The sequence below is a fragment of the Calonectris borealis genome, chromosome 7 (genome assembly GCF_964195595.1).
Source record: "Calonectris borealis chromosome 7, bCalBor7.hap1.2, whole genome shotgun sequence".
NCBI classification, from domain to species: Eukaryota; Metazoa; Chordata; class Aves; order Procellariiformes; family Procellariidae; genus Calonectris; species Calonectris borealis.
The window spans coordinates 39,934,471-39,949,499 of NC_134318.1; the positions used below are offsets into that span (position 1 = coordinate 39,934,471).

Sequence of the window (15,029 nt, forward strand, 5' to 3'; positions counted from 1 at the left end):
TACTGCCATTTGTGTGCACAGCTGTGAGCATATTTAAAGTAATGCTGAAAGGACTCGCATCTACCAAGTGCGAAGATGTGCCCAAGGACCGCTTGGTGCATGCAGAAGGGATGCTGACTTGGGACGACTGCTCAGGGCGCAGGGGAAGGGGAAAGGAGCAGCTGCCTGATGTCCTCAAGGTACCCCCCCCAGTCACTCTCATTGCAACAAGTCATAATGCACATGCAAAATATACAAATCATGGCTGTGATTAATAAGTGTGATAAATCTGTTGCAACAGATGCTTGTATTCATTTGATGTATCCTTCTCCTAAAGGCTTCAACTCATTTGATTTCAAACTGCCCATTGTAGTCCCTTCCACGGAGGTTAAAAAAGCTTTCCCACCTCTTCTGAACACCCCAAGCGAGCCTCACCGCGTAAAGCAGGTTCTCTCCATCACCACCGCCCTTTCCCAGTGCAAGGCGGTGGTTAGCCGGGCAGGAGCCCAGGTTGGCAGTGACCTGCTCCCTCCCAGCGCCGCACGGTGAGTCACCGAGCCTTTAGCAAGAGAGTCATAACTGGAGCAAGAGCACCGTGACAAATCACACCCGCAACAGAACATCATCAGTTTTGACATTTTTGTGAAACAAACTTGTGAAAGTATAAATACGTTTCTGGGCGTGCTGTCAGAACTCCACCTACACGGGATCATCTGAGCTGGTCACAAACCCAGCTCCCCAACGCCAGGAGCGGACGGTGAGTGTTCATCGGCAGTGATGAACGCTGTACCGAAATCCTGTGTAAGGCACAAGAATCACGGTGGAAGATGAACACGGCACAGGAATTGAAGTTAAGTAAATAGATGGAGAGCACTCGAGGCTGAAGCTGCCAAAGGCTGACTCTCCATGCTGCAACAACTGAAAGCCCATGAGACGGCTCCACCAAGCCAGAGTTAACGGAAAATATAACTTATTAAGAAAACCAATCATAAACACCAGTATAATACATAACTAGCAACATTAATATATCGAGGGAGCTTTTTCTACACTGAATTCAGGTTGTTTTGTAACTCATATCAATATACTCGATATGATTTCAGTGGATTTGGAACGATTCACTCTATGAGAGTCTGACTTTGGGGAAGCTTTAATAATCTCTGCAGTCCTGTCAGCCAGTCAGGGCAAATAACAGTTTGCACTGATTTAATGCACCGTAATAATTCAAGTCAATACACAGCAGCTGCTTATTTTATTACACGATTTGGATAAAACATCAAGACATTTTCCTTGAATTTGCTGAAGTTTCATCAGGGTGTTTTCACAGCCTCTGCGTGGGGATAGGAGGTACTGCTTTGAAAGTCAATGCCACGCATGTCTGTTGTCCTTGTGAGCCGGACAGGATTTAGAGTTTATTCTACTATGCTTTCAAAAGCAGCATTGCACTGTTGTATTTTGTCCCTTCTTCTTGTGTACAGTGCAAAATTCTGTTTTCTTAAGTATCTGTAGAAACAAATACCTACGAGTAACCACTACACAGTCCCAAATGCTGATGCAGTTATACTGAATGGATTATCACTGCTCTTTATACTCTGATTATTGGAATACTGAAGATGCTGATGTGATTCTCTCTTCATGAAACCAATCTTACGACTGTGACTGTGGTGTTAATACCATGAATAGCTGATAAACCGGGGAGGAAGTAAGGATTTCTACCCTCTTGCAAGCAAGGAAGTTTACCACCTTGCAATCCTCACATACGGACTGTCCATAAAAGCAAGTCTCAGCTCCTAAGGAATTGCCAGTAAGTGTAGCAATAAATTAAAATTTGGGGCAACACATTCATTTTGTGACTAAAGAAAGAGCAGAATGCTGTACCGCCAAAATTAGAAGCAAGTAAACTGCACTGACCTAAATTTATCCTCAACTATGTCTCTGGAAGGTACCCAGCTTGCTACAGACCTACAATTCCCTAAGGACAGTTTGTCAAAAGGGATGCTGGGGGGATCATGAAGGGCTACACTGCACACAGAGCAGGCTGAGGGTGTACTATAGAAAATTGCAAAATTATTCCCCTATTCAATTACAAATATCTTGTCTTTAGCAAAAACACCATCAGACACAAGATCAAATCTGCTGGATATTTATTATTTGCTATCCATGCAGAGAAGCACGAGGAAGTCAAACAAGTGACACAGTAGGGAGCATGTAACGGTGTCTACACTAGCTTCTACTTAAAACATAGCTTCAACAGTGTTGCACAAAAATGACCAGTTTAAAAGTGGGTCAGTTTAGAAGCAAGCACTATGTGTAAAGTCATTGTAATTATTTCTTCCAGCCAGCAACGCCATTGATTTGCCATCTCCTCCAACCAACTAGCCTTTCAAGCCCTGTTGCAGGTTTGCAAGGCATGTGGGCTAACCTCTACCCAAATCAGACTTTGAAAATTGCCACCCCCCATTTTCTTCTTAATGACAAAAGAAAGTAAGAAATCTTCAATATTTTCATGAGGCTGAAAGGTCTTAAAGAAAACATACTTGGAAATAAGTTTGTTTGGATTTTTTCTAAAAATTTCAGATTTTTGCTTTGGAATTTGAGCATTCTGCACAGAGTATTTCATCCATGCTTTTTATTATTGTTGTCATTTTGTTATTTTATGACATGCAGTGATAGCGCATAGTTTACCATGGTTGAAAGATTAATTTTAATAAAATGCATAAAGTCACAAATACGTCTTACTCACTGAAACATTGCATCCTCTTCTAAAAATCAAAACATCCTCTGTGTTGAAACAGTCTGAAGCTTTATATTACAGTCAGTACACATTGAGCCTATTAGACATGTGGGTTTTCTCTTGATACAAAAGATGGTGCTGAATTATCAAAAGATTGTTTGGGTTGTGGGAAACATGTATTCCTATGTTTTTTAGATTCTTGCCAAACTGCTAAGAGTGATTAATATTTTTTCCCCCTCTGTCAAGAGAGTGCATATTTTAAACTATCACATCATTGCTTTAAATACATGGCACAAGTCCACAGTGATGCTTCCAGTGTCCCACTCAACAGCCTTGAACAGTTCTTTAAAGATACTTGGTTCATAAAACTGAAGGATGTGTTGGCAGCAATATAAAGAATTACATACTGTATTTCTCCCCCAAATATTCAGCCATAAACCCTCTTGTAACCCAGCCGTGGCACCATCCACCTCTCAGACGAGAATGTTGCTTGCCCTTCTAAAAGGTCACATCACTCACACAAGTTTCTCTAGCCTGAGAAGGCAAACAAAGCAGCTCTGCAAAGAAATGTCACCAATGCCTGTCCATCAACTACTGGATATTCATAGTGAAACAGTGTGGTCACTGCCCAGAGACACTGATCTCCTGATGTTCTCAGTTCGTACAAAGGAACTGATATTCTGCCCACTCTCAAAGTGTTAGCTTTTATTCATATCAACCCACACTTGCGGCACCTCTGCGTTTTGGATATCCTTAGTGTAAAAATCAAGAAGGAGTCCTGGTTCTTGCAGCTGGGCCCCACTTTATCTGAGAAATTCAACCTCTGCAGATCTTCTGGATTATCTGTGCAGAGTTTGCCATTTATGATGGTAAAAGAGTGCTTTGCTATGATTTCAGGTTTCCCAAGAAAGCCTGAGGTGCCTGAACAGCAACAGCCCTTGAGTCCACGTGCTTGCTTTGACCGGGAAAAGGAAGGACTCCTCAAATTCGGGAGCTTTTGTTGAAAGCCTGTTTTTCCTTGTTACAGGAGGAAAAAAGAAAAGCAGAAAGTTTTGATTCCACGTGACTATCATGGAATTCACAGCCAGGCGGTTTGGTCACAAAATTTGACTCAGAAGTGTTTTTCCTTAAAAAGGAAATGATTAAACAATTCAGGTATTCATCACTAACCAAGCATGGTTTCCTTCTTTCTCTAGTCAGGTCGTCTGTGCTTTCAAGAACTGTTTCTGCACCTTGGCCTCTTCCTCCCCAAGGCTCTCACGTCTCAGGCACAAGAGCCCTGGACAGGCAGGCAGAGCCACAGCCCGCAGGGGAAGACAGACAAGAAATAGCAACTTTCCACGTGAGGTTGGGAGAGGAATAACTGAGGTGAAGCAGTTCCTGCCAGCATACAGAAAGTGACAATCCCATGCATTTTTGTGTTCTTTGCATTATGTCAAGTGTAACCTTCAAGTCATCCATTGCCTATAAAGCATCAAAAAACCAATAAGCAAGGCTTGATGGGAATAGACCATCTCTGGGTGGAGTGGGCCAGCAGCAAAACTAGGCTACAGTTGCCAGTGCTGCTATAGAGGAGTAAAGGGTTGCTTCCACCACCAGTATACTAGCTCTGGCTACAGCATCAGAAATACAAGCAGAAACAAAGGCCAGACTGCTAATAACTCGGACATTGCAGCCCTGCAATGAGGGGCAAAGTTATTTGCTGCAGGATTCAACAGGGTGTCCTTGCTTGCCCTCCCTTGTAGTTTTACATGTCCTCATTAAGTCAGCAGCTAGAAGCTAAAGGGACCAGGAGAGGTACAACTGATCTAGGTAAACGCTCAGAGAGGACTTTCAGTTAAGTAAGTTTTTCCACTTTGTTAAAGTTTTTTGTTCAATACAAAGAGGAAAAAGGAAAAAAAAAGTTACTTTTCTGATTCTTTATCGCTATCACATAATAGCATTGGTGAACTTAGCATATATCTTAGTGTCTTGATTTTTTTTATATATAATGCTGGGAAAGTCTCCAAGGCTTAAATAAAAATCTTACCTTGGCTTTCAAGCTTGGCAGGCTTTTGCTTCTAATACAACACAGATCAGAGAGTTGTTTTTTGGCTCTCCTACCTGAAATGACTTATTCTCCAACACATGTTTCTATTAGCTATGAAAGCTCTACATTCTTGTCACATAACTTCATGAAGTTGGGAAGGTGCCTCAGGTAACGGAATGGCATCATTTTGTACGAACTTGCATATCATAAACAGTCCTTTTTGATACCCTCACAGTCGGTAGCTAAGTATAAGAGAAGGAAGCTTAATGAGTCTCCTTTGCTTCTAGTGCCCATTATAGCAAAACAGTCATAAAAGAACCTGCCCACACCAATAAAAGTCCTACCAGCCTGTTTCTCCTGGGCTGGCTTACAAAAGTTAATTCACTGCATGCAACCCCTATGACTACGGTCAGGTCATTGTCTCCTGTGTTTGCCACAAGTACCAAAGATTCCATCAGTGCCTCTGAACCCCACCCTAAGGCAACTTCTGCTCCAAGCTCGGGGTCTCTACTGTTGTCTGGATTCAATTTGCCTTTATGTTGCTTTTCTCCACACCAGGATTTCATGTTTTTTCCTTTCCTCTCGCTTTCTTGGCTGCTGGAGGAATTGGGGTAGAAAGTCATACTGAGAAGATCATCTTTCAGGTGCAACAACATAATTAATTCAGAAAGCAGCATCTGCCATCTTCCTGGGTATGATGTTCCCAGGTGCTGAGATTCTGGAAACCCCAGGACACCACTCTTGGCCCAGATGAGGGCTGCATACATCAGCCTAAGCTCTTTTGAAAACATGAACATCTACTTTGGTACCTTGGGGAGCACCAAGTTATTTTTAAAATGCAGAAGCAGAGCATACAAACCTCAACTACGCTGATTTTATCTGTTCAATCTGAGGGGAGAGAGAATGAAGTGGACTCCAGGGGAGGCAGTCCCACAGCCAAGGCTGTATCAATAGACACCAAGTGAGATGGAGGTCATCACACCCCGACAAGAAAAGCCACCTCCACGGCAGCCCCATGTGCACAATCTGGAGGTAGGGAAGGAGGACACCCCTCCCTGGGACTATTTCTCCCCACTCCCCTGGCCCCTCCATGAGGCAGAGCTTGGTCTTACAGGACATGTTCTCCAGGAGACATTAGTCTGTCCCACAGTGCAGCTGGTCCAATTGAAACCATCTTTGCTCAGAAATGTGCCTGTTTCTCCACAAATCTGAGTAACAAACCAGGAGGAACCTGGACCTGCTCTCCCAGCACCAACCCTGCTCTTCCTGCAGACCCTCAGGGTTCTGCCCACCAACTCTTCACGGGGGAAACGGGTAAAAGCAAGATTCAGTCATTTAAAAAACAAACAAACAAACAGACTGTGAATACCAGCTATAAATAGAGCGTCAAGTCCTGCTGTAAACTCGCAATAGAGCTGCACTAAAAATAGCAATACGACAAGACGAAGCAGTGCAGCACTGGTGTTGATAGGAACAGCAATGTCAAGAGTATGAATATAGAAAAGAATAAGACTTTGCTACGGTAATTATCTACCTAACACAGAACAATGTGGAATAAATATAGAAACCTTCTTGCCAAAAAGGCTCCTACTCCCACAGCAATGTTAAAAGAAATGAAAAAAAAAAAAAACAGAAAATTAAACTGTAGAAGGAAAAGACTTTCTTTTTTCTCAGATATAGGGGTATTTTTCTGGTTTGCCTTTTATTATATAGCACATTCATTTTCTTAAGTGAGAGATCTGACCAGGATGGATCCAAGGTTGTGCATCTCCTGCATACTTGGTCAAAAGGTCTAGCAGCGCAAGTGGGATTATTTGCTCACATAATGCAGGGAGACTCAGCGAGAAATTAAGAGACTGAACAAACACTGTAAGATCAGGAAAAAAAACAACACCATCACCTCAAGTTCCTGATTATGCCAGCTGATTGCTGTATTCCTGGTATATAATCCTCACCTCATTGACACTGGCTGTATTGTAGAGCAATCTGGGCACTTGTACTCAGAAGCAGGTCACAAATGAGTAAATGTACCCAGGTCTGTGCAAAACAGTTATTTCCCAGGGCAATATACTCATTCTGCCACACAAGCAGTAACCAGAAAGCTCATGAATGCTTTCAGCGTTGGAAGTGGGCAGCACAATCAGACCAAAGCCGAGTTCCTGGGGTACACGTGGCTGGATTGCCTCCTCAGACCAATGCAGCAAGGCAGCTGCCTTATTCATGGCAAGCACTCCTTCCTAAAAGCTTTTTAGCAAGCAGGCTCGAACCGCATGGAGTCTTCCTAGCATCCATAAACACAGCACAACATGCCTGCTACCAAACACTGCAGTCCTGGTCAACGCATACTGTGTGGGTTTTGGTTATGTTATCTATATTTTTTGTTATAGAGGAATTTTATATAAAATTTGTTTTAACTGCTCATTTAAAAATCATGTTGTTTTGGAATGTCACCAATTATTTGGTGATTGCCTATATACAGGAAATCTCAAAGATGAGTGGTTATTCTAAACTAATATCTAAAAAAGCTAGTATCTAAACTAATGAAGTTAAATATTGGAAAAGAATGAGGAATTTTAACACAAGCAAGTTTGACAAGGTGAGTATAAAGGCATATAATCCGAGGGAACCATGCTGATTCCTTTGCCAGACATAGATAATAACTATAAAAGTTTGCTACCCTTAAACTTGTATTTTATGCCATATACAATCACTTTGCCTTTTTCTGATCCTCCATTCAATTACTTGATGTCACACAGCATTTCCAGTCTTTCTTTTTTCCTTGAAGAAACAAAACACAATACAACATGAAATCTTTGCTCTGAAAGCTCAGAGTCTGATGGAGAAAAGTAAGCCTGTACTTACGACCAGAGAGAGTTTCTTCCTTGTGTGATGACTCCAGTGAATTTTGTTAGCCTTCGAGCATCTACTTCAATCCACTGATATGGATCATTTCTTCCTGCACACCAAGCACCATCATAAAAATCATTTTCATTAACACCTGCCTGAAAAGAAGGCAAAACTGTCTTCATAAATCAGAACCAAGAAACTGAAGGTCTTTCATGGGAAAAAGAAAAGAACACATGAAGTTATCATTCATTCCACTTACTCCTTTGGCTCCAGTTTAAGACCCCCGAGTCTGTCATTCTCAATAGCTGTATGGAGTGACCAAACTATTTTCTTACTTGAAGTGGGGAGGAGAATTCTGCTAAGTCCCCTTAAAAATTAAGAAGCATTACATAGAAATTTAAGTTAGGGCTAAAGAGCATAAAGAGAGCTTCAGTTCAGTCCACCTGCCTGTGCCTGCGGCCTGATAGAGCCTTTATCCAGAACAGATTAGCCACATGGTCTTCAGAGTTATGATAGTCCTAAAAAGCCATCTCCAACCCATGTAAATAACGGTCAGTGCTGGAGCAATCTCCTTTCCCCTGGAAGCAGCAAAGGAAAGCGTAGGGCGTATGGAAACAGCAATACCATTTCCCACCAATTCTCAATCCCAGAATTATTAATTTTCATCACTAGGGATATTCAAGCCTTAAGCAAATTAATATCAAAGGTTAAAAATTTAGGAATGCCTGTTGTACTCCAACTTGTGTACCAATCTATATCCTAATTTATGTTGGCAAGAACACCACAAACAGCCTTCTCAACATTTTCAAAGAAAGAGCTGCAAGGTATTTTGAGCAACCTGTATTCTAAATACATCTGAAATAGCATTTAAAGAAACATATCATCTGAGGTCTTCAGATATTTACCTTATTGCTAGAGCCCAGGAAATATTTGGCACCAAGCTCGCTACTGCCATAGAGAGCACAGAAGATTTTCCATATGGTCCTCTGAGGCTACATGTATTTCTATGATATTTCATCTGTGTTTAATGTGGATTTATCACTGCCATCCACACAATTCCAAGAATGGATATCTTTAAATATTTCCCAAATATAAATTAAGAGTCTGGAAAACTATGTAAGTTTACATTAAAGACAGATCTTAAAGCTCCCGTATGCAGTTATTGTATGTTCAGTGGTATATTTTCGGTTGGTGTGTGTATATACAAAACATAAGTGAAGTACCCAAGAATACAACCATCAATTAAATTTCCTGAATTACCCCCCAGCTCCCCACTGAGCAGTATTAGCAGATATCACAGCCATAGATGCGTTACAATGGCAAAGACTGACAGGTCTGTCCACCTCCGTTTTTACAGACAGTTTCTACCAAAACGGGCATTGCGTGGGTCTAACTCAGAAAGAGAGGATGCGGTTGTTAATCTCTTTTCCCTACGTGAGCACTGAAGGAAGTGCTGCAAAACAATTTAATTTTTTCCTAAATTCCTAAATTTAATCCTAAAACTTCTTGTTTTCTCAGGTATTCAAACCTGACATAGGGCAGCTTAAAAGCTACTTATTTCCCTGCATCTACCAAATTCACATTAAGCCACCTACTTCTATGTATTAATTCTGGTATTTTAAAGTGAAGTTCATATAGAAGTCAAAATACAAGATACAGAGAAAAACTCTATTAACAATGGAAGATAAATTCTCCAAGGAGAAGTGAACAATGAGAAAACATGAGAATATAAATATGATCACTGACCTGAGTTATAACCTTTTTCAAGAAAAGGTTTCAATGCATTTTAAAATAAGATGGAATTTGAAGTAGCCTTAGGGTTTAAAACCAATGCTTGCCAGAAAGCGTTAAGATCTGCAGAGCACCTTGAACCAGCACCGTGCTAATCCCCTTCACACTGATGAAATTCCACCAATTTCTGCAGATCAAGTACCCATCCCTCTCATTGCTTCAGCTGGGATCCTTGGTCCTCACTCAGACTGAGGACATTTCCCATTGGTGTGATGCTCATCAGGGTGTAAACCTCTCCTCTACATTACAGTGAGAAGACGGAAGCAGAGGAGAGGAAAAAAAAAAAAGAGTTTATTTGGAAAATACCCCTAAATTACACACTCAAGTCTGCATGGTTTCAGCTGGACTTAAATAAAACTAAACATGCATTTAAGTTATATATCAAATACAGGGAGTCTAAAGGACATGCTTACAGTTACACACAGCTTAAAACACTATGGCCTTAAGTAGGGGCAGAGAGAGCATAAAAGAGAAAAGAAACTGTGCTGTTACTTCTTCCTGTTCTCTTATTTCCTGACATCAGCTTCTCTGAAGAGAAAAGAATATTTTTGCTAGGTAAAAAGAAGCAGGTCTCTCTGTATAACTATCACTGAGGAGTTTAATCAATGAGAAGTTCTTATCAGAAATATTTCCAAAGGAAAAGAATTCCAATAAATTTGTGTTGAAACACCTCTTTTCAAGCTTCAAGTCTGTATTTTTTCTTAAGGTGCTTGAGGTTTTGATTTTACCCTATGGCCACTTCAAAATATTGTTTCTATAAAAAACCCTTATTAACTCAATCAAATATTTAGTAGTTAAAATTGCTATAAAATTTCTTTGAAAAAAATTTTCATTCCCGAAAGGTGAGAACAGTTATCATCAAATATTCAATCAAAGACTATAGATCAAGAAGCCTTTTCTCAGTAAGATGTTTACTTGAATTTAAAAATTGTATATTGAATTAACAGAGACAATGAATCCAAGTTATGATAAACATAACTTTAAGCTATACATTTTAAACACTTACACTATCTTCATAAGTTAGAGAGTGAAGAAGCTGATGCAAACTGGAAGTAAGGACTAGGTCTTAAGCAAACCTTTTTTTCCTTCACTGAATTTTCAAGAATAACTCAAAGACTAACCCAGCTTATATTTCACTCGCAGGCAAGTGCAAAAGCATTTCTCAATATGCAGTGCCTTATGAAAAAACACCTCTTTGATATAGGAAAAGGGGCTTTTTTCTGTCACTCCTGAATAAGTTATCTCTAAATGTGAATGTTGAAAATTGTAATTCAAATAAAACAAATCAACTGCTTATTATGTACCCAGAAGCTAAGATGAAGGGAAATCAAAAGGTTACAATTCCTTTACAAATTGTATGACTTCTGATTTTAATTCATGTTTCTCTTCCAAGTTAGACATGTGCAAGACAGAGTAAACGCTTGCTCACATTATCACTGCTCCAAAAGCCTTATTCTATAATGAGGAGAAATATGTTACTACCTAAATGTATTCAAATGAAGAAAGACATTTCAGTCTTCTGCCACAAGTCAACTAGAGCAACAGTAAAAATATACCAAATATCAAATGACTTCTGCTTAAATTCTTCTCTGTTCCCAGCAGGGTGATCACAAACATTAGTTTACCATAGGAAGTTTGGGAGGAAAAAATAGTCACAGGTATTTATAGCAACCACTGGCAGTAGGAAAGAGAGGAAGAATTAAAGCACAGGGGCTGAAAGCAGAACTTCAGTAATTTTGTCTTTTGCTTGTGTTTTGATAATGGAGCTTTTCAAAAGAAAGTAGCGAAACAAGGAACTGAAAATGCAAGAAGTAATACATCTTGCTTATTTGCATACACGATTGCATTACTTGGTTAATCTTCAATGCTGTTTGGATTTCTCCAACCAAGAAAACGAGGAAAGGGAAGAAACATAATTGGACTAATTATTTCAGGTTTTAACCACTGCTAATTATTTTACAAGTGACAAATACTAATGACTTTTATCCCTGAAGGCAGAGTGCCTCATTGAATATTATTTTATGCTATGATTTTTCCTGATGATGTTAAATTACTGCTGGTTGTGCTACTGTTGCAGTTGCAGGCTAGATCTCCAGTATACTGGGCTCTACAACCCGAGTAGCCTTGCTCCTGCCCTCAAGAGGTCCCAGCTTGATCACCACACCCAAACAGGACTGGGAGCAAAATCAGGTCCTACACAGCGCAAGGTCACAAGAGAAGTAGATCCTAGGTCTTATCCAGTCCTGCTAAGCCTGTCCTTCAGAATAAAGCATATGCTGCCTGATTAATTTCATACGCTTCAAATAATCTAAACAGAAAAACAATAACCCTCAGAAGCCTGTGGAAAACTTCATTAATCTGTGAATTCTCTATGAATTGAGGTAGTGCCAGTTACCTGGGGTGAGCCCTAAGCTTCTCAGCTGACTTTGCATCAGATGAAGACGTTGAGCAGAGAGTGGATTTTGTCTTATTTCAGGGAGGAACACAATAGTCACATGAATATTGTGATGGTCATACCCAGACCACGCCACAAGGGCGGCAGCCCATAACATTGCTCACCACCATACATTTAGCATAGTGCTCTTGTGAGACTTGAGCGGCGCATCGGCCTCTCAGAGTCTCTCTGACTTGGGCCAAGCGTTTTTCTTCATGTGCAGTACTAAACAGCATGAAAACACAGCTGCTTAAATACCGGTGCCTTTTGCCTTTCCCCAGCATGCTGCAACCCGTCCTTTTGAGTAGCAAACAGAAATCACCAGGGACCTCATTAACCCACCTGACACAGCAGTCCCCTGTAGTACCCGTTCTTGGTTATAAGCATATATCTGTTAAATACCACTGAAATTCAGAAGTCTTAATGCAAAGTAAAATTAAGCACTGAAACCCAAGTGACAGGGAAGAGATCCACAAATTCTAAGTGGCTTTGAAAAAATTTAAAGTGCTATTAATTTTAAGCTAATCCCAAGGGAAGCGGTATCTAAAGGAAAACAAATGCAAGCCTGTACTTTTAACACTGCCCGTCATAGTGGTCACTAAGCGGTCAAGGGGTTTAGGGTATTACTGATATTAGTACACAGATAAGCTTTTAGTAAGGGTAAAAGCCTTTGATTCAAGGATAACTTGAAATCTTTATTAGAAGTAAAGATGTAGCCGAGAAAAAGGGCTACATTTGAACAAGAAAACTAGAGAAGTCACCTTGCTATAAGCCAGGTATTTTTGGGTTATTTGTATATGAGCCTCCCACAGGCCTGGGATCAGGTCCCTATACCAGAAAAGAGTAAAAACAGCTTTTGGATAATAAGGAGAATCAATCCATGTAGCATTCGTACAGCTGAAAAAAAGCCTGACATCATGAAGCCTTTGTTCACAGCAAAAAAAGGCACCATCTTTTGAACGGAGATGACTAAAAACCCAATTCGCCCAGGAAGGTCCTTTCCCCCGAGACTCCGCACAGTGCTCCAGGGAGGGGACAACAGCCCCAGCGCCGCAGAGCTGGGGACCTTATTCTCACAACAAAAGCGAAGGAAACCACTGCCACAGAACTGGCAGACGCATCATGGTTATAACCAGCAGGGTCCAGGCATGGTGAAGGTGGATGGGAGAAGCATGGGCCCTGAGGTCCTAGGAGACAGGGCACCAGAAGAAATGCACTTGCTCTAATCTGAGCCCCAGGAGCTTTTGGGAAGGAAGAGCCAAGTGGGACCTCGCTTCTGCTTGCTTCCCAACAAGAGACTGCCTCCTCAGCTTCTGCTGGAGGCTCTGAGCTGTATTTAGAGGAAACATCATCCATAGGTAAGACTTTTACACTTCTCTATTTATTTTAATGCAGTGTTACTGGTGATGACAGGACACCAGACTAGATGGACTCCTGGTCTAAACCAGTATGGACATTCTTGTGTTTAAATAAATTGGACTTCAACACCAGCATGAAAATTGAGGAACCACAACCAACAGAGAATTCAGAGATTTGCATCACAGTTCTTGGTCTTACGCCACTATATAAACAAAACTGTAATAAAATAATGAAACATTCCTATAGAACCCATCTGAATATCATCTGCATATCAGTTTTGTGTTCATGAGGATTTCTTTTCCCTAGCAGAGGATACAAAGTAAAGAAGCAAACCACCTCACTCAGATCTCAAAAGGAACTAACCATGAAGGCTGCAGGTAAGACCTCATCTTGTACCCAACCCCTTGTACCTGCACACTGGCTTGGAAAGGAGGAACCTGTTCCCACCTCCGTGCTGCCCGCGGGTTCCTGCCACTCACCTCCAGCTGGCTCTGCCGCTCCATGTAGCTGCATAGCAAAGTGTTTTACTGAGCTTGTGGACCAAAATTAATTCATTTACACAAACAATAAGGGGGGAAGAAAAAAAAAAAAGCAGGTTTTTTTCCCCCCTGTAGAGAAGCTCACAGAGCTGTTCCTGCAGAGGCACCAGAAGGAGCTGAAGCAAAGGGGAGCAACTGCACCGTGGGATTTTAACCAAGAGTGGTTCCTCCTTCCAGCAGCTGCCCACCATTGCACCATGTGAAATTGCACTGCTGATTAGAGCTCATCCTGCCTAGTCCCAGTTCATTAACTAGCAAACCCCTTCAGCTGGAGAAAAAAAAAATATCTAATGGAGGGTCTAATAATGAAAGGTAACTAATAAATGAAATAAACTTTGAGATTTTTCACTGTTGGCTTGTTGCCAGTATCCCGTTTATGACTTTGAGTTTTAAATGTTGTACTTTATTATGCAAAAGTAACATTTTTACACTGAAAAGACTGTAATTTAGAAAACAGCACTAATAAAGTGGACAACAGAAACACAAGAAATGGGAAAATAGGATTTGGTCCTGCAAAGCACCAAAGCACATCTGTAATATTAAATAAAAGAAGCTAAACCAGATTGTATGCTAGTAACTTCTGAGTTGAAACATTTTTTTGTAGCATAATCGTTGCCTCTGAAAAGCTGCCTTAGGGCAAGTGCTTCACTTAAAACCACACTTTCAATTAACCATTGTCATTAACCACAGGCAAACAACAAAAAAGCAACTTGCTGTGTGAGCTTCCTTCCAGGCTGATTGTTAAGGGAACTGGGACCATTTCCCGCAGCCGGGAAGGGAGCAGTTCCGGGCTGCCTCCACCTTTGCTTTATTCATGGAGGTCTGTTTGGATTTGCACCCTCAGCACACTAAGTTTGGAGTTTTTTTTCTAACGAAGCCCCATGAATCTAAAGGTTATCCATCAACCTTATTCGCTTCTGTAATTCCAGTGTTTCCCCTTCATTTGAATTACATGAGCTGACAAAGCGGTCAGAACCGATAACCATCCATTGGTTCTCTTTACACAACAGTACAACCTTAAGCTATTCTCCCACTTAGGAGAAAAAATGATGTTACCTGAATATTAAGCCTTCCTCTGTGGGCCCCCAGGCCATACCGCTTTGCTGTAGAGGCATGGAGCTGGAAGTCAGTAATTTTTAATGTCTCTAGACCAAGTGGAGGACAATCTACAAAACAAAAGATTGATTAAAATTTAATTAAAAAAAAAAAAAACAAACCCACAACACAAAACAAACAAGTATTCAAAGTTTCTGGATTTCACTTGTGCCAAACTGGCTGGGGTCCTCAGCTGATATAAATGAGCACAGCACCGCTGAAGTC

The 15,029-nt window shown here is 40.9% G+C and overlaps 1 protein-coding gene across 1 annotated transcript in view; it reads right to left on the reverse strand.

Moving 5' to 3' along the window:
* The window catches only part of CPXM2 (carboxypeptidase X, M14 family member 2), an 81,172-nt gene that overhangs the window by 38,402 nt on the left and 27,741 nt on the right, over positions 1 to 15,029 (reverse strand). The window contains exons 2-3 of the mRNA XM_075155261.1: positions 14,766 to 14,875; positions 7,602 to 7,741 (exon numbers count right to left, since the gene is read on the reverse strand). Coding sequence (XP_075011362.1) covers positions 7,602 to 7,741; positions 14,766 to 14,875 — 250 coding nt within the window. The remainder of the gene's footprint in view (positions 1 to 7,601; positions 7,742 to 14,765; positions 14,876 to 15,029) is intronic.